The 25,917-nt window shown below is 39.5% G+C and overlaps 1 protein-coding gene and 1 non-coding gene across 12 annotated transcripts in view; both read right to left on the reverse strand.

Annotated features, from left to right (window-relative positions):
• The window catches only part of CFAP251 (cilia and flagella associated protein 251), a 101,345-nt gene that overhangs the window by 39,327 nt on the left and 36,101 nt on the right, over positions 1-25,917 (reverse strand). For 10 of the 11 annotated variants that reach the window (XR_013175538.1, XM_077159757.1, XM_077159749.1 and 7 more), the window contains 7 exons: positions 25,544-25,738; positions 24,536-24,786; positions 24,065-24,216; positions 22,738-22,911; positions 21,544-21,728; positions 5,044-5,158; positions 4,243-4,406 (listed from right to left, as the gene is read on the reverse strand). Coding sequence is in view for 10 of the 11 variants with exons in the window: in XM_077159757.1 (XP_077015872.1) it covers positions 4,243-4,406; positions 5,044-5,158; positions 21,544-21,728; positions 22,738-22,911; positions 24,065-24,216; positions 24,536-24,786; positions 25,544-25,738 (1,236 nt within the window). In the remaining variant the exon portion in view is untranslated. The remainder of the gene's footprint in view (positions 1-4,242; positions 4,407-5,043; positions 5,159-21,543; positions 21,729-22,737; positions 22,912-24,064; positions 24,217-24,535; positions 24,787-25,543; positions 25,739-25,917) is intronic. The other variant, XM_077159755.1, reaches the window with a different exon arrangement.
• Positions 2,957-3,090, reverse strand: LOC143685441 (small nucleolar RNA SNORA1). The gene has a single exon (XR_013176665.1). It is a non-coding gene; the product is annotated as a small nucleolar RNA SNORA1 (small nucleolar RNA).

Below are 25,917 nucleotides of genomic sequence, written 5' to 3' on the forward strand. Positions count from 1 at the left end.
ATGAAGTTGGACTTGAATCCAGCTCTCTTTACTCTTCTATGAGCAGGGCAGCAGGATCACAGGTAAGAATGAGGTCCAGCATAAAAAGGTAATGGGAAATTTTAAAAGCAAAGGCCAGTCAAGGAGGGAAAGGGTAGCATGCTAGCAAAGATGGAGACAAGGGAGAGATTTTGCAGAATGAATTGTGGGAGAGAGGAAGGGGTCTTCTAAGGAGGAGGCTCAATATGCTGCAATGATGGTATTTTGGGTTTAGGAGTGCACTGCTTAAAATAACTGGAATGGGAGGGGATTTAACCTCTTTTTTTCATCCTACAATTTGCCATCAGTAAATCTAATGGGAAACTTGTTTACTTGTCTAGGGTTTTTACATTCCTTTCCATTAGTGAAGCGCTGAACATATTAAGACACCAGAAGCAGCAATGAAGTGCTAATTAGTTTATAACGATCCTTTGTCCCCACAACAAATTAAATCGAAATTCTCTAAAGCCTGGACTCTGGCCAAGCACAGAAAAGCTACTGGAAGGCGGGCATCTTCTTCTTCTTCTTCTTCTTCTTTTTCTTTTTAATCTCTACCATTCCAGATCTCAAAATGATTGTGAAGAGAACAAAAACTAGAAAAGATCTACCAGGGTCTCTCTTGCCCCCATGGTCCCAGGTAACAGGCGAGGTCTCAAGGAATCAAGGGGTTCTGTTCTGAGGACATGACCAGGAAGTACTTTTGAAAAGGTCCAACAGCTCACCTCCAGTTTCTAAATTCCCAAATTCCCAAGATATGCTTGTTCAGGTGAAGGCAGAAGTTCCAGACAGGGCTGCAACTGTAATCTGAAATCCCGGCAATTCCAAAGCAGATTCAACTGATTATTTGGTTAAGAGGAGAAGCTCCGATGGCTGCCATAAAAAGAAAGACGTGTGTTTGGCAGATAGCACAGGGTATCCTTTTACTGGAGACCAGGAATTAAGTTGGTTCTTTTAGGAAGTAAGGTGTCTCCTAGCCATTTTACACGCCCCTTAATATGCACCTGATAACAGAGAGGCCAACTGACAGGCAGAGACAGAGAAGGGATGAGGAGAAGGTGACCATGACAGGAACCGGCCGCTGGTGTTGTGCCCTGCCCCCAGCACCTCACTTGGACGGGCTCAGCTGAGTTTGGGTAGATCGGAGAACAGCCTGGAGCCTTCCCCTCTTTTAGTAATAAAGAGCCTGAGCTCATAAACAAATGCCTTTAGAAGGAAGAAAAGGAAATCAATAACCTACTGAATATTTAGCTCTGTGCTGGTGTTTTACATATATGAATATACCTTATCCTTAAAAGAATCCTATAAAAGCCCATTTCACAGACAAGGAATCTAAAGAACTAAGATGTTAAGAAACCTGCCCTGGGTCCCATAGCTAGCAAAGAGTAGGACTCAGATTCAAGTTCTTTTTTTTTTTTTCACCTCAAAGTCTATATATGTTTGTGTTTGACTACAGCATTTTCCAGGTTAGGCTTAGGTAGAGATTCTTACCCGAGGGCAGGTGGGGTGAGAGGAGTAAACTGAAAACACGCATTTAAAACAATAGTTTTACCATTTAGGTATTTCAGAGATTTGGGCTAAATCTTTCTACTTAGGATAGATATGGAGAAGACAGGATGAGAAAGAATTTTGGGGGGCAAGAGTGAACCAAGGTGAAGTCACAGCCTTAACTGCAAGTACTACAAGGTCCAGAGACAGAATATTAACCTTTCTGTCTGCAAATTCATTGAACAGATGTCACAGGGGCCCCTGGCATTAAGTAAACTTAGGGACGTGATGGCAGCTGCTGGATCTTGGCACCTGCCTACAACAGGAGCTCTCACTGGGGGGTCTGGCCCCTGGGAGTGGTTCAATAAATATTTGTAGAAGGAATGTGACCATAAATCACAATGACACAGAGAGGCAGAAGTGAGATAGGAAAGCTGTGTTTCCAACTGAGTCTGGCTGAGTAGCTAAGTCTGTCAGCTCTTTCAGAAGTTGTAGGGGAACTCAACTAGATCTCTAGTGGTAATCAAGTTCTGTCCATGTCACTTCTTGAACATGAGATGTCTTGAATGTCTTTCTCTTTCCTTTTTCCTCCCCTCCACACCCACTGTTACCGACTTGACCCAGCCTCTGTCACCTGTCTCTCCCGAGGACTATTACAATGGGTCCCCTTGCCACCTCTCTGGCCTCCTAAGAATCCATTCTCCACGTATCTGAGTTTTTTTCCTGAAATAACAATCTGATTAAACAACTCTTCCATGGCCACCCAGAGCTCAGAGGAAGAGGTTTTAAGACCACTCTCTCTCTCCCAGATCTTCAGGCTGATTGCTGTTTCCCAAAGTAGCAACAAGGTTCCATACGTGGTGCTTTGGGTGTAAGTTGCCTCTACAGCCTGGGTTGTCTTTCCCTTCTTCTTCTCCTTTGTTTTTTTTTGAAGCTTCTAAATTTCATTTTTATCTTCTCCACAGAAAACACTAGAGAAACTTCAAGCCAAAAATACATCCTGATTTTCCACAGTGCACAAAGTTTTAGTACGTGTAGCAACAGGCAATATTATTTAAAGTCAATAGATTTTTATTTAAGGGATTCCACAGGTTGAGTTTCATTCATTCCACTGCTCATCAAAGTCACCTTAGTTCCTCTGAAGCTTGAGGCAAGAGCTATCTTCAAGAGAGCCCTTTTAAAAGGAATCCACAACTGTTGTCAGTCAGCCTTGTCAAAATTCTTCGAGTTGGGCTTCTTTATCATCCCCACTTGTGTATGGACATGCAGATGTATACTTCAAAAATTCTCCACCTAGAATTGCTGGAACCTAATTTCTTTAAATTATTTACTTTAGGGGCCTAGAAAGAGTACATTTATATTTTGGCACATGATCTAAAATGTACTAGACTTTAATGTTTCTAATACTGAAAAGTCTTGTTACATCCACTTTCTACTCATGATCTTAGCAAAAATATATTACAGGTTTCACTGCCACCACTGCAATAAATTTACTATGATAGAAGCATAACTGTGCCTCAATTTAGACACAATTAGCAATTCTGGACACCATGCTCAATTGCAACCATTCTCATCTGGAATGAGGCTATTTTTCTTTTTTCTTGATCTGGCAAATCCCTAAGGTCTTTCAAGACTTGGACACTTCCTGAAGTTGTAAGAAGTTTTTGGTGGTACTAGTCACAGAAGGACTATTTTTACATTACTAATTATGTATTTACTTTCATGTGTTTTAAAATATGTAACAAGCTCAACAAACCAATGATTTCCAAAATATTATAAAGTTTTCTTTAAAAATAAATGTAGGTAGGGCGGGCCAAGTGGCTCAGCAGGCAGAGTTCTTGCCTGCCATGCTGGAGACCCAGGTATGAATCCCGACGCCTGCCCATGCAAAAATTAAATAAATAAATAACAAATAAATGTAGGTATTTAGTTTCCCTAATCAGAGACTCCTACCTCTTGTGTGTTACTTCTCAAAGATCAGGAAAACTGGACCGAAAAATGAAAAAGCTCGTGTTTATAGTGATCCAAAGTGTATCACTGTAAAGAACTGTAACTACGCATGCTGACTGCTTTGACTGTTGCACTGGACTAAATCCCAGGACCTTGAATGGTGGAGACGTTATGACATAGAGAAGCTCAGGACGATGGAACTGCAGGTTCCATTTCAGTGGTCCCACAAATATGAAGTGCATATGTCTCAAATCTCCACTTATTACAGGATAAATTTCAAAAGCTGCTTCATAAAAATTATCTTTTTCAATTAATTTAGAAGACACAGTAAACAAACAAACAAATAAATAAATGTAAGTAAAAATAAGTGAGCTAATCAGGAAAAATACAGGATAAACAACAGCAAAGATGATAACATCTATATGGTGATGAGTCCTGGCTTCAGCTTCTTTTGTCTTAAGAAGTCTTCCCTTACACACATGCACTTCCTTCTGCCCTCTACCCCTCTACTCCAACTTGTGAGATGTGCCTCCTTGGTTCTCCCAAAGCCTCAAGAGCATGCCTCCATCATGTCTCCTTCCAACATCACTGCTCATTTCTGTGTCTCCCACACCCATGTGTGAGCAGCTGAAGCCAAGGCCTGCATCTTGGTTCTCTTATACCTTTGGGCCTGGCACAGTGCCTGGCATGGAGCAGGTATTAAAACCTGTCTGATGCTGCAGAATGAAAAGATGGGGTCTATATATGATAGCTAACCAATGGGGCCAAGTTTCCTGCCCCATCACATACCTTAAGTTAATTTCCCACTGTACGACTGAGCGATCAGGTCCTCCTGCTGTGAAGGCATAGCACCCATCATAGGAAAGGGTCATCCCAGCACCCCCGTCTGGGTGGCAAACAATAGCAGTGGTCTTATGAGGGTTGCCATCAACTGGTAAGATCTGAAGTCCAACCTGGAAAGAAGTATGTAATTGGATATTCTGACACAGATAATGTGGCCCTAAGCTATGCCAGGCATCTTCACGTGTCACCTCCAGATCTGTTTCCTAGAGGGACCCGTATGTCTGAAGCCATTCTAGTGTGCAAGAGCCACGTTTAATATAGCTGGGCATTCCACACACACTGATCCTTAGGAGAGAGACAGCATGTTTCCTAACAACGAAGGGCCCACTCCACACAGGTTCAGCAGGTACACGGAGGAGGTTTTCCTCCATGTATTCATGGTCAGAGGTCTAGGGTTTTCCAGAATAATTCTGGCTTTGTATGATTTTACGCTTTTTGATATAGATTATTCATTAAATGTACAACTAAACATGACTAACTTGTATGTCTTTATAAAATTTTTCCATGTAAATGAATATGAAATAAAAAATCCTTTGGGTCATGCATCTTCACTTGGGGGACAGAAAACAAGACAACTTTGATCAGAAATAATTTTCACTAATTTAGGGCATCATTATTGACTGTATGGAAGTAGCTGGGCTCAGATAGGAAACCAAGCATTCTTGAGTCTAATAAAATGTGGGCCTGCTTGGTACTCAAGATACCTGAGCCCATCTTACAGAAGGAATGAGCAAAGGGGCTGGATACCTTGTCTCTGTTCATGAACACCATGAAGCGTTTCTGTAGTGCGCTGGTGGTTTTCACTGGGAGGATCTGTATCTGTTCAATGGGAGAACCATAAGTCGGCCCAAGAAGTGTCTTTCTGTATAAAAAAACAAAGTAATTAATCCCACAAATCTGAACGTAGGCTTTGTTGACTTTTTGGTCATGACATTCATACATTTTTAATTCTGGATGTCTTGTCATGTCAGCATGTATATATATATATATATAAGTCTCTCTTTCAACTGCTGCTAACAGCTGCCGTAAATAAGGGGCAACAGCTCCAAACAGCAAAAGCTCAAGGGAAAGTCTGATTGTGAAGAATGCTTTTAACAGTCGTCATTTGACTTTCCTCCTTGACAGCTGAGTGAAGGGAACATTATGCCTCTAGAATTTGTACATGAACAAGGGGCCAGAAATAAGCGGCTAGGAAGTGACATGAATTGGCAAGATGAAAGAAAACACCCATCCCCAGTGGTGGGTGAAGAGATGAGAAAGAGATGCCAACTACAGTTCCAGACATCTGAACTTACTGGTGGACATGCAACAAATTTCCACAAAAACTACCTGTGAATCAGATTGCAACTGGATTTTACCACCACAACAGTCAGACTTCTTTAATTCAGTCTCTATCACACCAATTAGGAATATGACCTGAGGTGAATTTATTGGACATTATCTTTAAGCCCAGAGCTGGCTTTTCCCTGAAGCTAGCAAAATTTAAACTTCAGGAGGCTTCATTCACATGGGCACCTTCTGAGACCCTGGGAGGGGCCCTAGCCAATTTTTATTCTTATTAAGAATATATAATTCTAATAACAAAAAAGTAAAAGGCAAACAACAAAAAAAGTAAAAAAAACAACAAAATAATAAATAAATAATAAATAATACATAGTACTTAACACACATCCTTTTTCATAGAGAGGGAACACAAAATTGAAAATGATTCAGGCTGCACAAAACTTGGATCTGCCCCCTGTGTAAACCCAGCAGCTATTTCATCTTATTACATTGTAGGCCTCTTGAGTTTGGTTGTGTTTTCTCCCTGTCTCCACTGCACCCGGCCTGTGTCTGGTGGGTACAGTAGACACTCAGTATATGTGTACTGAACAAACAAAGAGCAAATTTCATTAAACAATGGAGCAACTCTTATATACCAGGCACTGTGTTAAGTGCTCGGATACAGAATAAGACATGGTTCTATAAGGCCACTGAGAAGTTCATAGTCTAGCAGGGACAACAGACATGGAAACAAGATGAGGTGGGAAGTACAATAACACAAGCAAATCCAAGATACAGAGATGGTGCTAAGGAAGGAGTGATGATCTCTGAGGTATCATCAGGGGACATCTGAGCTGAGACTGGCATAATGAATCTCCAGAGAACACGGATGTAAAAGGGAAAAAAAGCAGCTGGAATAGCAGTGCAAAGGTACGCAACATGAAATGCAGTGTTTAGCACTGTAGAAAGATAAAATGTAAGAGGGAAAGGGGTGGGGAGGTGGAGGGAGGTAAAAGTGAAGAGGTAAACAGGGCTCCAATTATGAAGGTAGACTGTCTCTGCCGGGTAACAGAGAGAGGTGTGAAGCTGGGATGATGCATGGTCAGGTTTGGGTGCCTATAGAACTGGATGAAATGTCAAAAATACTAAAGTGACCATATAGGGAGACAATGCACCAGTGAATTTCAAGTCACCCTTATCGAATCATTCAAGTAGAAAATGCATAAAGACCTTCTGCAAATGTCACTGAGAATATGGAGACAGGGAAGAGCATGGCTCAGAGCACAGGCTCTGATTTGAATCCTAGCTCTGATCCTTGAAAATTATGGGCAAATTCTGTGGAGAGATCAGAACCCTCATACACTTTTGGTGGGATTCTAAAAGGTTGCAGCCACTTTGGAAAACAGTCTGGCAGTTCCTCAAAAAGCTAAACATATGACCCAGCAATTCCATCCTAGGTTATATACCCAGGAGAAGTATAAACACAGGTCCACACAAAACCTTGTGCATGAACATTCATAGCAATATTATTCATAACAAGCAAAAAAGTATCCATCCACAGATGAATGGATAAACAAAATGTGGCTATCCCTACAATGGAATATTATTCAGCCCTAAAAAGGAATGAAGTGCTCATACATGCTATAACCTGGATGACTCCTGAAAACTTTATGCTGAGTGAAAGAAGCCAGTCATAAAAGGTCTCATACTGTATGATGATTTGTGGATCTATCAAATGTCTGGAATAGAAAAATCCAAAGAGACAAAATACATTAGTGGTTACCAGGGTTGGGGGACAGGATGGTATGGAGAATGACTGCTAATGGGTACAGGGTTTCTTTTGGGGTTGATAAAAATGTTCTGGATTTAGATAGTGGTGATGGTTGTAGAACTTTGTGAATATACTAAAAACCATTGAATTTTATGGTATGTGAACTATATCTCAATTTTAAAACAAAGCATAAGGCAAAAAACGTGTGTGTGTGTGTGTGTATACACACACATATATATAGGCAATTACTTAACCTCTCTGGGCCTCAGGTTCCTCATATGTAAAACAGGGATGCTAGAGGGTTAACGACAGCACTTATCCTATAAGACTGTGGTGGGCAATGAATGAGTCAACAAATATAAAGGCCTCAAAACAGTTTCTGGCACACAGTAGGAATTATATCACTGTTATTTAGTATTTTTTTTAACATATCTAGCAATTTTATAAAATTAATATCTTTTTCTTCTGATTGCAAAAGTACTACATATTCACTGTGACATTTTACAAATATTTAGACATACGTAAATTAGAAAATCTACTTACAACTCCACCTTGCTATAGCTCCCCTCCCCCAAATAATCACTGGTAATAGCTTGGTATAAATGCCTCAAGAATTTATTTTATATATGTTCTAACATGTCATTATAATTTTATATGAAAATAGAAGCATACTATTTATGTTTATCAGGCAACTTGTCTTATCTCATATTATATCTTGGACATATTTCCATGTTACTACCCAGAGAGCTATCTCATTCTCTTTTTTTTTCTTTCATAAAAGCAGCACAGTGTTCCAGGTACTGACAAATCATCATTTAACTAATCCCCTATTAATGGACATTTGGATTGCTTCCATTTTTTAAAATATTTTCTAACAAGACATCCTTTTACTTATGCCTTGGCATACTTCTGTGGGCTACATTCCTAGAAATCAGAAGATATGATAAAATTTCATAGACGGTGACAAACTGCTCTCCCAAAAGGTTGCACCGATTTACACCCCCTGCAGAGGCGTGTGTGATTGCCTGTTTCCCTCCACCCTGGCCAACATGGGACTATCAATCATTTTTATCTTTGCTAATCCGATTTCTGAAAAATGATTTCTTGTTTTAATTTGCATCTTCAATATAGTAGCAAGCATCTGCTCATAGGCTTATTGACCTTTTTCTGTGAATTGCCTTCTCACATTCTTTTGAATATTTTAAAATGTATTTTAAAAATTCTTTTGGATTTATCATGAAAAGGCAATCCTTCCCAATTAAGCTTAGGTGAGGCTTATTATGAGGCTTTATTATTCCTACAACTTAAAAGTTGCTTTATTACTAATTTTTATTGATCTTCAATGGACAGAAAGTCCTCATGGCGTGGCTCTGCGTCCTCCTGCCTCTTCTTCCTGGTTAAAAGCTGGAAGGGGAACTTGGACAGTCAAGGTCAATCACGTTCTCCTGGTTGCTCGGGTCAGAAATGTTGAAGGGTGTGAGAAAGGCTGCTCCTTTTCTCACACCTCACTTTCCATTTCTCAGCAAACCCTGCCTGCTTTGCCCTCCGAGTCTGCAGAGAAGCTGAGCCCCCTCCCTGCTACCAGCCTCCTGACCTTCTTCTGCCTTTGCTCCCCTGCCCAAGCCAGAGAGCATTCCTAAATAAACATCAGAGCACGGCCCCTCTGCTCAAAACCCTCCAACCACAACCCATCTTAACCAAGGGAATTAAAAAAATGCCCCATGGGCTCTCCAGCCAGGCCAGCCTTCCCGCTGTGCCTGGCTCCCACAGCTCCGTTGCACTTGTTCTCTGTGTGGAGGCCTTTTCCTTCCAGTTTCTGCTCAGATGTTCCCTCCTCTCTGAGGCCCCCACACCGCGTAGGTAAAACAGCAGCCCCTTGGCATCCAGGGCTCCCCATCTTTTTATCCTGCCCCCCACCTTTCTGATTTTTGCATAGCACTGATTACTAAGAACCTACTAACAAGCTCCTTGTTTATTTGTTTATTGTATAATCCCTTCCCACTAGAATATAAACTCCATGATGACAGAAACATTTTGTTTCATCCCTATTTTCAGCACCTAGAATACTGCGTGGGTCTAGAAGCACTCAATAAATATTTACTGAACGAACAAATGAATGCTGACAGTTGATCTTAGAACTCCTACGATACTAGAAGAGGGCAGACATGCAGACCAGTGGAATCCAATCGAGAGTTCAGAAATAAATCCTCACATCTAATGGCCAACTGATTTTGACAAGGGTGCCAATTCCACTCAATGGGGAAAGAAAATTCTCTTGAACAAATGGTGCTGGGGAAACTGGAAATTCACTTACAAAATAATTTAGGTGGCCCCTAACCTCATACCACATAAAAAAATTAACTCATAATGGATCAACGACCTAAATGTAACAGCTAAAAAAATGTAAACTCTAAGAAACAAACCCAGGGAGTAGCTTCAGGACCTTGCATTAGGCAATGGATTCTTAGGCTTTACACCAAAAGTATGAGCAATAAAAGATAAAATAGATCACTTAGACTTCTTTGAAATTTAAAACTTATGTGCATCAAAGGTCATTATCAAGAAAGTAAAAATACAACCAGCAGAATAGGAGAAGATATTTGGAAACCATGTATCTGATAAAGGTTTACTATCCAGAATATATATAAAGAACCCCTACAGCTTAACAATAATAAGGCAAATGACCCAATTAAAAAATGGACCAAGGACTTGAATGTTCATTTTTCCAAAGAAGATATACAAATAGCCAATATACACAAGAAAAGATACGCAACACCATTAGTCATTAGGGAAATACAAATCAAAAGCACAAGGAGATATTATTCATATTCACTGGAATGGCTGCCATTAAAATAACAGAAAATAACAAATGCTGACAAGGATGTAGAGAAATAGGAACCTTAGTACACTGTTGGTAGAAATGCGAAATGGTGCAGGTGCTATGGAAAAGATTTTGACAATTCCTCAAAAAGATAAACATAGAACTACCATATGACCCAGGCACCCACTTCTAGGAATATACCCAAAGAAATGAGAGCAGATATTTGTACACTAGTGTTCATTACAGCATTATTCACAACAGACAAAAGGTGGAAGCACATCAAATGTCCATCAGCAGAAGAACGGATAAACAGAATGGGGTCTATATATACCATGGACTATTACTCAGCCATAAAAAGGAACAAAGTTCTGATACATGCTACAAAATGGATGAACCATGAAGACATCATATTGAGTGAAGTAAGTATCAGGCACAAAGGGACAGATATTGTTTAAGTCCACACACATGAAATAAACCAGAATATGAAAATTAATAGAGACAGGAAGTGGAGTACAGGTTACCAGAGATCAGGAGAGGAAGAACGGGGACTTGTCGCATAATGGGTGTAGGGTTCCTGTTTGGGTGATGGGAAAGTTCTGATAATGGATGGTGTGGTGAGGGTAGCCCAACATTGTAAATGTCATTGGTTCCACTGAATGAATAATATGCTTGGGAGGAGTTGAGGTAGAAAGTTTATGTTGTATATATTTTTTCACACTTAATAAAATAGAGAGAAACTAAAGAGACAATGATAATTAAATGCAATACATAATCCTAGACTGGATCTAACAATTGAATAGAAAATACTCCAAAGGACATTACTGGGACATAAAAAAAAATTGGAATATAGACTATAAGCTTTGTATCAACCTTAAATTTTTTGAACTTATAGTTGTACATAAGTGAATATCCTTGTTCTTAGGAAATACATATGGAAGCATTAACTGCTCAAGGAGTATGATTATACGCTCTACTCTCAAATGTTTAAAAATAGATACAATAAATCTGCATAATGTTAAAATTGGTGAATCTGGGTATCTGGGAGTATGCTAGAGTTCTCTGTATGTTTTCTTTCTTTAATATTTTTATTAATAAAACAACATGCAAATACACAAACATTCTTAACATACAAATATTCCATACATCTTATATAATCAATGGCTCACAATATCATCACATAGTTGTGTATTCATCGCCATGATAATTTTTTTGAACATTTGCATCATCCAGAAAAAGAAGTAAAAAAGAATAAACTCATACATACCATACCCCTCACCCCTCCCTCTCTTCAACCACTAGTATTTCCATCTACCCAAATTATTTTAACCTTTGTTCTACCTATTATTTGTTTGTTTTTTATCTGTATTTTTTACTTATTTGTCCATATCTTAGTTAAAAGAAGCATCAGACACATGGTTTTCACAATCACACAGTCACACTGTAAAAGTTGAATCATTATACAATCATCTTCAAGAAACAAGACTCGATTAAGAATCATCTGGAGGGAGAAGACGGCGGCTTAGTGAGACATGTGGGTCTTAGTTCCTCCTCCAGAACAGCTACTAGAGCAGTAGAAACGATTCAGAACAGCTCCCGGAGCCACGACACAGACCAAGAAGACAGCGTACCCCATTCTGGAATGGCTGACTGGCTGGGAGAACCCACTCCAGTGAGATCGCCGAGGGGCGCGGGCTTCCCCGGGCCTGGGCGGCAGGCGGCCGGAGTCCCTCCCTCCCTCCTTCCCGGGCCGGGTGGGAGAATTGGACAGGCGGTCCCCTCAAGCCGCGGCGGCTGGCGCCCCCCCCCCCCCAGGCGCGGCCCCCCGGATCAGCTGGGAGAATTGGATCGGAGATCCCCAAGCCGCAGAGAACAGCGACTGGGGTCCCTTCCAAACACGTGGCTTCCCGGTCCAGCTGGGAACAGCGGATAGACACTTCCCCAAGCCGTGGCGGCTGGCGCTCCCTCGCCACGCTTGGCACCCTGTGCCGGCTGGGAAATTTGGACAGGCGTTCCCCCAAGCCGCTTCGGCTGGCAACCCCCCCCTACAGCGAGAGTTTTCCAGTTAAAGGAGCCACAGCATCTTTTACTGGTGGGACCCGCAGACAGATGAGCGCCAAGAGCGTCACCTACTGGGCAGGATAAGAAATACAAAGCCCAGAGATTTCACAGAAAAATCTTTCAATCTGCGGGGTCTTACACCCAGAGAAATCTGATTAAATGCCAAGATGCCAGCAGAAGATAATGGATCACGCTCAGAAAATTGAAAATATGGCCCAGTCAAAAGAACAAACCAATAGTTCAAATGAGATACAGAAGCTGAGACAACTAATGCTGAATATACGAACAGAAATGAAAAACCTCTTCAAAAACCAAATCGATAAATTGAGGGAGGACATGAAGAAGACATGGGCTGAATAAAAAGAAGAAATAGAAAAACTGAAAAAACAAATCACAGAACTTATGGGAGTGAAGGACAAAGTAGAAAAGATGGAAAAAACAATGGATACCTACAATGGTAGATTGAAAGAGACAGAAGCTAGAATTAGTGAACTGGAGGATGTAACATCTGAATTCCAAAAAGAAACAGAAACTATAGGGAAAAGAATGGAAAAATTTGAAAAGGGGATCAGGGAACTGAATGATAACATGAAGCGCACAAATATACGTGTTGTGGGTGTCCCAGAAGGAGAAGAGAAGGGAAAAGGAGGAGAAAAACTAATGGAAGAAATCATCACTGAAAATTTCCCAACTCTTATGAAAGACCTAAAATTACAGATCCAAGAAGTGCAGCGCACCCCAAAGAGAATAGACCCAAATAGGCATTCTCCAAGACACTTACTAGTTAGAATGTCAGAGGCCAAAGAGAAAAAGAGGATCTTGAAAGCAGCAAGAGAAAAACAATCCATCACATACAAGGGAAACCCAATAAGACTATGTGTAGATTTCTCAGCAGAAACCATGGAGGCGAGAAGACAGTGGGATGATATATTTAAATTACTAAAAGAGAAAAACTGCCAACCAAGACTCCTATATCCAGCAAAATTGTCCTTCAAAAATGAGGGAGAAATTAAAACATTCTCAGACAAAAAGTCACTGAGAGAATTTGTGACCAAGAGACCAGCTCTGCAAGAAATACTAAAGGGAGCACTAGAGTCAGATACGAAAAGACAGAAGAGAGAGGTATGGAGAAGAGTGTAGAAAGAAGGAAAATCAGATATGATATATATAATACAAAAGGCAAAATGGTAGAGGAAAATATTATCCAAACGGTAATAACACTAAATGTTAATGGACTGAATTCCCCAATCAAAAGACATAGACTGGCAGAATGGATTAAAAAACAGGATCCTTCTATATGCTGTCTACAGGAAACACATCTTAGACCCAAAGATAAACATAGGTTGAAAGTGAAAGGTTGGGAAAAGATATTTCATGCAAATAACAACCAGAAAAGAGCAGGAGTAGCTATACTAATATCCAACAAATTAGACTTCAAATGTAAAACAGTTAAAAGAGACAAAGAAGGACACTATATACTAATAAAAGGAACAATTAAACAAGAAGACATAACAATCATAAATATTTATGCACCGAACCAGAATGCCCCAAAATACGTGAGGAATACACTGCAAACACTGAAAAGGGAAATAGACACATATACCATAATAGTTGGAGACTTCAATTCACCACTCTCATCAATGGACAGAACATCTAGACAGAGGATCAATAAAGAAATAGAGAATCTGAATATTACTATAAATGAGCTAGACTTAACAGACATTTATAGGACATTACATCCCACAACAGCAGGATACACCTTTTTCTCAAGTGCTCATGGATCATTCTCAAAGATAGACCATATGCTGGGTCACAAAGCAAGTCTTAACAAATTTTAAAAGATTGAAATCATACACAACACTTTCTCGGATCATAAAGGAATGAAGTTGGAAATCAATAATAGGCAGAGTGCCAGAAAATTCACAAATACGTGGAGGCTCAACAACACACTCTTAAACAACGAGTGGGTCAAAGAAGAAATTGCAAGAGAAATTAGTAAATACCTCGAGGCGAATGAAAATGAAAGCACAGCATATCAAAACCTATGGGAGGCAGCAAAGGCCGTGCTAAGAGGGAAATTTATTGCCCTAAATGCCTATATCAGAAAAGAAGAAAAGGCAAAAATTCAGGAATTAACTGTCCACTTGGAGGAACTGGAGAAAGAACAGCAAACTAACTCCAAAGCAAGCAAAAGGAAAGAAATAACAAAGATTAGAGCAGAAATAAATGAAATTGAAAACATGAAAATAGAGAAAATCAATAAGACCAGAAGTTGGTTGTATGAGAAAATCAATAAGATTGATGGGCCCTTAGCAAGACTGACAAAAAGAAGAAGAGAGAGGATGCAAATAAATGAGATCAGAAATGGAAGAGGAGACATAACCACTGACCTCACAGAAATAAAGGAGGTAATAACAGGATACTATGAACAACTTTATTGCTAATAAATACAACAATTTAGATGAAATGGACGGGTTCCTGGAAAGACATGAACAACCAACTTTGACTCAAGAAGAAATAGATGACCTCAACAAACCAATCACAAGTAAAGAAATTGAATCAGTCATTCAAAAGCTTCCTAAAAAGAAAAGTCCAGGACCAGATGACTTCACATGTGAATTTTATCAAACATTCCAGAAAGAATTAGTACCAACTCTCCTCAAACTCTTCAAAAAAATTGAAGCGGAGAAGAAAGCTACCTAATTCATTCTATGAAGCCAACATCACCCTCATACCAAAACCAGGCAAAGATATTACAAAAAAAGAAAACTATAGACCAATCTCTCTAATGAATATAGATGCAAAAATCCTCAACAAAATTCTAGCAAATCGAATCCAACAACACATTAAAAGAATTATACATCATGACCAAGTAGGATTCATCCTAGGTATGCAAGGATGGATCAACATAAGAAAATCAATTAAAGTAATATATCATATCAACAAATCAAAGCAGAAAAATCACATGATCATCTCAATTGATGCAGAGAAGGCATTTGACAAGATTCAACATCCTTTCCTGTTGAAAACACTTCAAAAGATAGGAATACAAGGGAACTTCCTTAAAATGATAGAGGGAATATATGAAAAACCCACAGCTAATATCATCCTCAATGGGGAAAAATTGAAAACTTTCCCCCTAAGATCAGGAACAAGACAAGGATGTCCACTATCACCACTATTATTCAACATTGTGTTGGAGGTTCTAGCCAAAGCAATTAGACAAGAAAAAGAAATACAAGGCATCAAAATTGGAAAGGAAGAAGTAAAACTATCACTGTTTGCAGACGATATGATACTATACGTCGAAAACCCGGAAAAATCCACAACAAAACTACTGGAGCTAATAAATGAGTACAGCACAGTAGCAGGTTACAAGATCAACATTCAAAAATCTGTAGCATTTCTATACACTAGTAATGAACAAGCTGAGAGGGAAATCAAGAAATGAATCCCATTTACAATCGCAACTAAAAGAATAAAATACCTAGGAATAAATTTAACTAAAAAGACAAAAAACCTATATAAAGAAAATTACAAAAACTGTTAAAAGAAATCACAGAAGACCTAAATAGATGGAAGGGCATACCGTGTTCATGGATTGGAAGATTAAATATAATTAAGATGTCAATCCTACCTAAATTGATTTACAGATTCAATGCAATACCAATCAAAATCCCAACAACTTATTTTTCAGAAATAGAAAAACCAATAAGCAAATTTATCTGGAAGGGCAGGGTGCCCCGAATTGCTAAAAACATCTTGAGGAAAAAAAACGAAGCTGGAGGTCTCGCGCTGCCGGACTTTAAGGCATATTATGAAGCCACAGTGGTCAAAACAGCATGGTATTGACATAAAGATAGATATATCGACCAATGGAATCGAATAGAGTGCTCAGATATAGACCCTCTCATCTATGGACATTTGATCTTTGATAAGGCAGTCAAGCCAACTCACCTGGGACAGAACAGTCTCTTCAAGAAATGGTGCCTAGAGAACTGGATATCCATATGCAAAAGAATGAAAGAAGACCCATATCTCACACCTTATAAAAGTTAACTCAAAATGGATCAAAGATCTAAACATTAGGTCTAAGACCATAAAACAGTTCGAGGAAAATGTAGGGAGATATCTTATGAAACTTACAATTGGAGGCGGTTTTATGGAACTTAAACCTAAAGCAAGAGCACTGAAGAAGGAAATAAATAAATGGGAGCTCCTCAAAATTAAACACTTTTGTGCATCAAAGAACTTCATCAAGAAAGTAGAAAGACAGCCTACACAATGGGAGACAATATTTGGAAATGATATATCAGATAAAGGTCTAGTATCCAGAATTTATAAAGAGATTGTTCATCTCAACAACAAAAAGACAGCCAACCCAATTACAAAATGGGAAAAAGACTTGAACAGACACCTCTCAGAAGAGGAAATACGGATGGCCAAGAGGCACATGAAGAGATGCTCAATGTCCCTGGCCATTAGAGAAATGCAAATCAAAACCACAATGAGATATCATCTCACACCCACCAGAATGGCCATTATCAACAAAACAGAAAATGACAAGTGCTGGAGAGGATGCGGAGAAAGAGGCACACTTATCCACTGTTGGTGGGAATGTCAAAGGGTGCAACCACTGTGGAAGGCAGTTTGGCGGTTCCTCAAAAAGCTGACTATAGAATTGCCATACGACCCAGCAATACCATTGCTAGGTATCTACTCAAAGGACTTGAGGGCAAAGACACAAACGGACATTTGCACACCAATGTTTATAGCAGCGTTATTTACAGTTACAAAGAGATGGAAACAGCCAAAATGTCCATCAACAGAAGAATGGCTAAACAAACTGTGGTATATACATACGATGGAATATTATGCAGCTTTAAGACAAGATAAACTTATGAAGCATGTAATAACATGGATAGACCTAGAGAACATTATGCTGAGTGAGTCTAGCCAAAAACTAAAGGACAAATACTGTATGGTCCCACTGATGTGAACGGACATTCGAGAATAAACTTGGAATATGTCATTGGTAACAGAGTCCAGCAGGAGTTAGAAACAGGGTAAGATAATGGGTAATTGGAGCTGAAGGGATACAGACTGTGCAATAGGACTAGATACAAAAACTCAAAAATGGACAGCACAATAATACCTAAGTATAAAGTAATCATGTTAAAACACTGAATGAAGCTGCATCTGAGCTATAGGGTTTTTTGTTTTGTTTTGTTTTGTTTTGTTTTTTACTATTATTATTACTTTTATTTCTTTTCTCTATATTAACATTCTATATCTTTTTCTGTTGTGTTGCTAGTTCCTCTAAACCGATGCAAATGTACTAAGAAACGATGATCATGCATCTATGTGATGATGTTAAGAATTACTGATTGCATATGTAGAATGGTATGATTTCTAAATGTTGGGTTAATTTCTTTTTTTTCCATTAATTAATAAAAAGAAAAAAAAAAGTTAACTCAAAATGGATCAAAGATCTAAGCATTAGGTCTAAGACCATAAAACAGTTCGAGGAAAATGTAGGGAGATATCTTATGAAACTTACAATTGGAGGCGGTTTTATGGACCTTAACACCTAAAGCAAGAGCACTGAAGAAGGAAATAAATAAATGGGAGCTCTTCAAAATTAAACACTTTTGTGCATCAAAGAACTTCATCAAGAAAGTAGAAAGACAGCCTACACAATGGGAGACAATATTTGGAAACGACACATCAGATAAAGGTCTAGTATTCAGAATTTATAAAGAGATTGTCCAACTCAACAACAAAAAGACAGCCAACCCAATTACAAAATGAGAAAAAGACTTGAACAGACACCTCTCAGAAGAGGAAATACAAATGGCCAAAAGGCACATGAAGAGATACTCAATGTCCCTGGCCATTAGAGAAATGCAAATCAAAACCACAATGAGATATCATCTCACACCCACCAGAATGGCCATTACCAACAAAACAGAAAATGACAAGTGCTGGAGAGGATGCGGAGAAAGAGGCACACTTATCCACTGTTGGTGGGAATGTCAAATGGTGCAACCACTGTGGAAGGCAGTTTGGCGGTTCCTCAAACAACTGAATATAGAATTGCCATACGACCCAGCAATACCATTGCTAGGTATCTACTCAAAGGACTTAAGGGCAAAGACACAAACGGACATTTGCACACCAATGTTTATAGCAGCGTTATTTACAATTGCAAAGAGATGGAAACAGCCAAAACGTCCATCAACAGACAAGTGGCTAAACAAACTGTGGTATATACATATGATGGAATATTATGCAGCTTTAAGACAGAATAAACTTATGAAGCCTGTAATAACATGGATGGACCTAGAGAATATTATGCTGAGTGAGTCTAGCCAAAAACTAAAGGACAAATACTGTACGGTCCCACTGATGTGAACGGACATTCGAGAATAAACTTGGAATATGTCATTGGTAACAGAGACCAACAGGACTTAGAAACAGGGTAAGATAATGGGTAATTGGAGCTGAAGGGATACAGACTGTGCAACAGGACTAGATACAAAAACTCAAAAATGGACAGCACAATAATACCTAATTGTAAAGTAATCATGTTAAAACACTGAATGAAGCTGCATCTGAGCTATAGGGGTTTTTTTTGTTTGTTTGTTTGTTTGTTTGTCTTTTTTTTACTATTATTATTTTTTTTATTTTTTTCTCTATATTAACATTCTATATCTTTTTCTGTTGTTTTGCTAGTTCTTTTCCTAAATCGATGCAAATGTACTAAGAAACGATGATCATGCATCTATGTGATGATGTTAAGAATTACTGATTGCATATGTAGAATGGAATGATATCTAAATGTTGTGTTAATTTCTTTTTTTTCTTTAATAAAAAAAAAAAGAAAGAAAGAAAGAAACAAGGCTCTTGGAACATGGCTCTACAGTTCAGCTACTTCCCTCCAATTACTCCAATACACCATAAACTAAAAAGGGGATATCTATAAAATACGTAAGAATAACCTCCAGGGTAACCTCTCAACTCTGTTTGAAATTGCTCAGTGACTGACACTTTATTTTGTCCCATTTTTCTCTTTCCCCTGTTGGTCAAGAAGTCTTTTTCAATACCTTGATGCTGGATCCTGGCTCATTCTGGGACTTCCATTCCATGTTGCCAGGGAGATTTACACCCCTGGGAGTCATGTCCTACACAGACGGGGAGGGTAGTGAGTTCACCTGCAGTGTAGGCTTATAGAAGAAGGCCACATCTGAGCAACAAAAGAGGCTCTATGGGGTTGACTGTTAGGCCTAATTTCAAGTAGGCTTAGCCTATCTTTTGTAGGAATGAGTTTCATAAGGATGACCCCCAAGATTGAGGGCCAGGCCTATTGATTTTTTGTCTCCACTGGTTGCTAGAACATTGTCCAAATGGGGAAACTGAATATTGCCCCCTCTCTCCAGTTCCCCAAGGGAACTGGGCAAATACTTCTTTATTCACTATCCAAGTCTCTTTGGGAATTATCAGGGCATCACACTAACCTGGACAAACCAACAAAATCTCATGCCTTATTCAAGATCCATGTAATTATGGTAACTAAACTGACCATACAAGTTAAATTAGGAAATGTGCTACCCAAAATATGAATTTTGCACCAAATAAACATCTTTTCTTTTAGTCTCACACAGAAGTTGAAGTTATGTGTTTTTTAACAGTTTTATTCACACACCATACAATCCATTCTAAGTGTACAATCAATGACTCTTGGTATAATTACATATTATGCATCTACTATCACAGTCAATATGAGAGCATTCTCATCTCTTTCAAAGAAAAAATCCCATACCCCATATATGCCCCTATGATTGATATTTAACTTTGGTATAGTTTCTTTTGTTACAATTAATAAAAGAATATTACAAATTTGCCATTAACTATAGACCTTAGTTTACATTAATTGTATTTTTCCCATATAACACCCTATATGTAATAGTGATATAAATTTGTTCTACTTCATGTAAGAATTTTCCTATATTTATATAATCAAGCACCATCACTGTCCACTCTAGGTTTCGCTAAACTATATAGTCCTAGTTTTTAATCCTCTAGCTTTCCTTCTGGTGACATATACAACTCCAACTTTCCTCTTTCAACCACACTCTTACTCAGCTTTGTTAATTACACTTACAGTATTGTACTTCCATCACATGGTATTATGCTATCCATGTCTGAGCCTTTACAGTCACTCTTATTGGACATTCTGTACCTAAGCGCTGACGGTCCAATCTTTGCCTTCTTTCTATCTCCTGATAACCTATGCTCTCAGATTTAATTCTCAGAGTTTGCTGATTATAGTTAGCTCAAACTGATGAGCCCATGTAATATTTGTCCTTTTGTTTCTGGCTTATTTTGCTCAACATAATGTCCTCAAAGTTCATTCACACTGTTTCATGCCTCACAACTTCATTCCTTTCTGCAGCTGCACAATATTCCATCGTACGTATACACCACAGTTGCCCCTCCAGTTCATCAATCGATGGACCCTTGGGCCGCCTCCATCCATTGGCAGTCATGAATAACGCTGCCATAAACATCAGTGTGAAAATGTCTATTCGTGTCCCTGCTTTCAGTTCTTCCGAGAATATAACTAGTAATGGGATTGCTAGTTCATATGGTAATTTTATACTTAGGTTCCTGAGGAACCACCATGCTGCTTTCAGAGGGGCTACACAACTCGATTTCCCTAACAACAGTGAATCGGTTTCTGTATGGGTTTTGTATAAATTTCTGCAACTGTCCTGTAAGTGTGAAATTACTTCAATATTTAAATTTTAAATTTTAAAACAAAACAAAACTCCTTTGTGAGCCAAGATTAAGAAAAATCAAACAATTGTTAGTAATTGGATGAAAATATCTATTCTTATCCTTAAGAGAGTAATAGGAGTTTTTATGGTACATCGGCATCTTTTCTAAGGTCCTGAGGTCCATTTTTCATTTATTCCCAGGCACTGAGCTTTTAAGAACTGCCAGCTGCTGAGTTTGGGGTTACAAAGAAGGGTTCTGGGTTTGGTTCTTGCCTCTGGAGCCTCCTGGCCATGTGACCTTGGGTGAGAATTACTTATATTAACTCTGCCTCAATTTCCTCCTCTGCAAAATGAGGAAGATAACAATATTGGCCAGGCTACTCTCAAGGGCTTAAACTGGGGCTCTGAGAAACTGACAGACTCAACATTGGAGGGAAGCTCCTGGGCTTCCCTGCAAGTTTTTTTTTTTTATTGACAAACCAAAACAGCATATAAACATGAACATTCTTAACTTACAAACATTCCATATATGGTATACAATCAATGGCTCTTACCTGCACATTTTTGTGGTGGAATTAAAAAGTTTCACTTTGTAGCCACTGTTGCAAATGAGCAGGAACAGTTCCCTGGTGAGTGGCGGGTACCAGACCATACAGGTGGGGTAGGAGCCCTGGTCTGTTCGGTGAATGTCCAGGACTTCCAGGTGGTCTTTGTAGCTCTTGAGAAGATTATACTCTATCTGCAGGACACACAGGAGGACTAGGCAGAATGAAAAGTTCAGCTCAGGAGCCCCCAATCTTGGGTGATGGTCTTTATAATTATCAGCTAACGAACTCTCTCGCATTCTAATCTGTGGGGAGACAGTAGCAGGCCTCCTAAGAGACACCTTACTTGGAACCACGGACCTAATCTAGCATCTATGGAATGCTCACAAGACAATGAGCTAAGGGCTCTAAAAATATCATGCCATTGAATACAACTCCAATACAAAGTAATATTATTATGTCCATTTTACAAATGAGAAAAGCAGATGTTCAGAGAGGTTCAGTGGCTTGTCCAAGGTCACCTGGCTAAGAAGTGGTTGAGCAAGAATTCAAATGGAGGCCCAACTGACTCCAAAGCCTGACGTCTCACGGCTCTGTTACACTGCTTCGCTTTCCACTCTCTTAGGGACTCTTCTAGGGAAGCCACTAACTCATCTCTAAGTCTCAGCACTTAACTGTCACAATTTAGCAGCCTGCCGATTTTGACCATAGATGTCTGAATGGCCAGACCAGGACAGATGGATGGACAGATGAATGGACTGACTGATGGGCAGGAAGACAGACAAAAGATTGATTTTGAATACTTTTGGCTGTTAGCTACTGTCCCTACCTTTCCCTCTTATGTCACATTCTCTATCAGTTTTCAGGTTTAGGCAGCAGCATGGCCCCAACCCCCAGCCCCAAAGAAAGTATCTGTCCGTATGGACTTTCCTAATGCACACTGAGGGGCATACTGTGGGAAGCACCGCCTCCCCCTGCTCTGACTTCCCATTTCCCAGAAGCCTTCTCACCCAAGACACCAGTTCCTCTGCAGTGGTAACTCCATGTCAAGTGAAAACACCAACTTTGAGAAGTATACACTGCTTCATACTACATTCATTTTCTCCGATAAACATAGGTACTGTGTGCCAGGTAATATGTCCACAGCCAAGAATGAGACAGCACAGTCCTAGTGACCAGGTAAACAAAAAATAAACATCTTACCAAAAGTCTGTCTTTTCCAAGGCTCAGCAGTCTGGGTTCATTGCTGTCCAGATGAACCCCAAACAGGAGACTTTGAATGTTTTTGTGATGAGAACGAAGTCTTGCTAAGTACTCCCAGACCCTCTGTCCATTTTTTACTATCACCTTGTAAACTGCCACAGTAAAACTCATATCCTGAATATGAGCAAAAAGCAGAAGTTATTTCTAATAAAAATTTTGCAACTTAAGAATCATTATGATGCTTTTCATACTAATTTTGCTTTTAGGATATTTTATAAAAAACAAAAATAGCCTAGTCTACTGCAGCAAGCAGTAAAATAATGCCCATATTACAGATGAGAAAATTAAGGTTAAACAGTAGATAGTCTACACAGATAGTGGGGGGAGAAAGCATTTATCTGACATCCTGGTCTTACTCGCCTTTCCTATCTTATTCTCTGTGGAAAATGAACTGCCTGAATGTTTTGCCGGTTTCCTCCCTGTTCTTTCCCCAGCAACATAAAATTAAAAAGGTAAGATGGCTAATAATGTAACAGGTCAGAGGGATGCTGGGACTCGTTATCAGTATATAACGTCATTATACCTATGCGACGTTAAGTAGAAATGTGAGGGACTGCTTTGGTCTTTAAAAGGGTTATTTCCACAAACCAGAAGAGAGGTGGAGCCCAATGGACATGGGGTAGAGCCAGAAGGGCCAGTGGGTTCAGTGAAGATGGTTGTTCCTGCCCCAGCCTAAAGGAAAAAGGAGGATGCTGCAGACCCAGAGAACAGGCAAAGAAGAAGAGGTTAGCAGTATAAGGAAATCTTCACTGAGATTAAGAACCTTACTCACACAGGGAAGGAATAGAATCCAAAATACCAGTGGAGAGACTCTACTTTGAGACAAATGAGAATGTCCATCTAGTCAAGTTAAAAGGGAAAGATGAAAAGAATGGATCCAGATGTCGAGTTCCAAAAAACAAACGAAAATGAGCTGTTAGGGTAGAAGAATTCAAGTCTGGATGTTCTGAGGTCCTGGTCTTGTTTTCAGGCAAGAACCTGTCCCTTTCTCCCCCCACCTCTTTCTCTTTTTAAAAACAGCTATATTAAGGTATGACGCACATACCATACAATTACACCTATTTAAAGTGTACAATTCAATATTTTTAAATATATTCATAGAGTTGTAACAATCACCACCACAATAAATTTTAGGACATTTTCATCAACCCAAAAAGAACCCTGAACCCATTAGCAGCCACTCTCCATTTCCCCCCAGCCTCCTGTCTCTTCTGGGTTTAAGTAAGCTTGCTGAGCCCAGGGACCACACATCAGTGAAAACGCTTACAGCAGTTGCCATATACTGGGAGTCATGGGAGAAACTTATATGAGTCACACTGGTTCGGGAATATCTGAAAGGCTCTGGGCTTCCATTTTCTAAGGACATTGCATCGAGAATGTAAACTGTTCCCTCTGTGAAGCCAGCTCCAAGAAGGACTCCTGAAATCATAATCCAGAGAACAATGACTGAAAAGGACTTCATTCATTCATGAAATATTGATTCACTGCTATCTCTGTTCTAGATGCTGAGGAGACAGTAAGGAATACTATATAGAGAAATCATCTGTAAAGCAGGAGACCCTGGGGTGAGTACCCTGATAGTAAGCACAGATTAGGATCCAGAAGGGAGATGGTGCCTCATACAGCCCGGTGCAGGGAAGGGGTCGGGGCAAACTTTCTGGAACTGACAGCCAAGGGGTAGCTCACTAGGGTATATTCTCAATCTGGAACCTGTGACTGGGTGGGCACAAGAAAATACCTTCAGGGTTGTAGGTCAGACTCTGGACTCCAAGCCCCTTCTCAAAGATCCTGCTGAAAAGGTAAGTTTTCTTTTCATAATCCCATACTTTGATCAACCCGCAGAGACTCCCAATGGCAATGAAGGGCTGGTACGGGTGGCAGGCGATGGCACAAATGGCACCTTTGGGCTCTACAAATAACTTCTCGAGTTTGGTCCCATCTGTTGTTAAGTGGTACACCGTCGCGTCAGATGTTCCAATGATAAAATTCCTGTTTGCCAAGGAGAGCGCAAACCATACCAGTGTTTGCAGGGAATTGGGCATGCTAGCTCTTCCATTTCTAATTGTACATGAAACGCCTCTGTCATTTGTAATTTAGTGACACTATTAACCCAGCATCTCCAAAAATATACCACCAATATCCAAAAGCCTCCATTTGCAAGGAAAAAAGCCCACGTTTCCACATGTAAATTGAGTCATTAAGTATGCAGATGGACAGTCAGTTGTACAATTAGCTAATCTGCACATGCAAATATTCATTTGTGTATGCAAATATGGCGTTTGGTGCACACATACAGATGTGCCTGTAAATATTGCAAGGGCAATTAAGCAGACTCACAGACAATCTGATCTTGAAATGTTATGGCTATTAATTATCAAATGCCTTTCACCACAATGGCTAGGACAAGCTCAGCCTAGGAAAAAGAGACCAACCTTCAGTGAGGGACTCCATACAACAGATTAGAGCTCAGTTTGGATAAACATTTTCAAGCTCTAAATTACTAAAGAGTCTTAACATCAAAATAATGTTTAACTGATTTCTAAAAGTGATTAAATAGTGATCGTAATTAGCCAAGGGAAATCTATCTGCAAAACAGATAAATGATTGCTTAGGAAGGCCAGTTCCTCCCCTATTTCATATTCCATTAACAAAATGAAAATTTCATTGCATGCAAACTTAAAGGAGGTATCAATAACTGCTAGTCATTCCTAGGTATCGATAATTGCTAGAAACATTACCAACTTACCTTACAATAAATGAGTCACCTTTTAGAGTGCAGTCTGGAGGAAAGCCTGAGTTTTCGGTGGGAGGAGCTGGCAGGGTCTTTGAAAAAGACAAGGCTCTTATGGTGCTCAATTTGAACTGGCTATACCAGCTGACAATGGACAGGGTGTGATCATAGAACTTTATGTTGCCCCTAATGTCACCGGTGACAATATAGCTGAAATGGAGAATAACCTCAGTTCATTAAGCAATAGTCACAACAACTACTGTCTATTGAACAGCTTGACTCCACGCTTGGCAAAAGCTTCATTAACTACAGGCCTATAAAGCTGACTTTACTTTGATCCCCACTTTACAACCAGAAAACTAAGGCTCAGAGAGGTTAAGAAATCTGCT

This window comes from Tamandua tetradactyla, chromosome 5, assembly GCF_023851605.1.
Source record: "Tamandua tetradactyla isolate mTamTet1 chromosome 5, mTamTet1.pri, whole genome shotgun sequence".
NCBI lineage: Eukaryota > Metazoa > Chordata > Mammalia > Pilosa > Myrmecophagidae > Tamandua > Tamandua tetradactyla.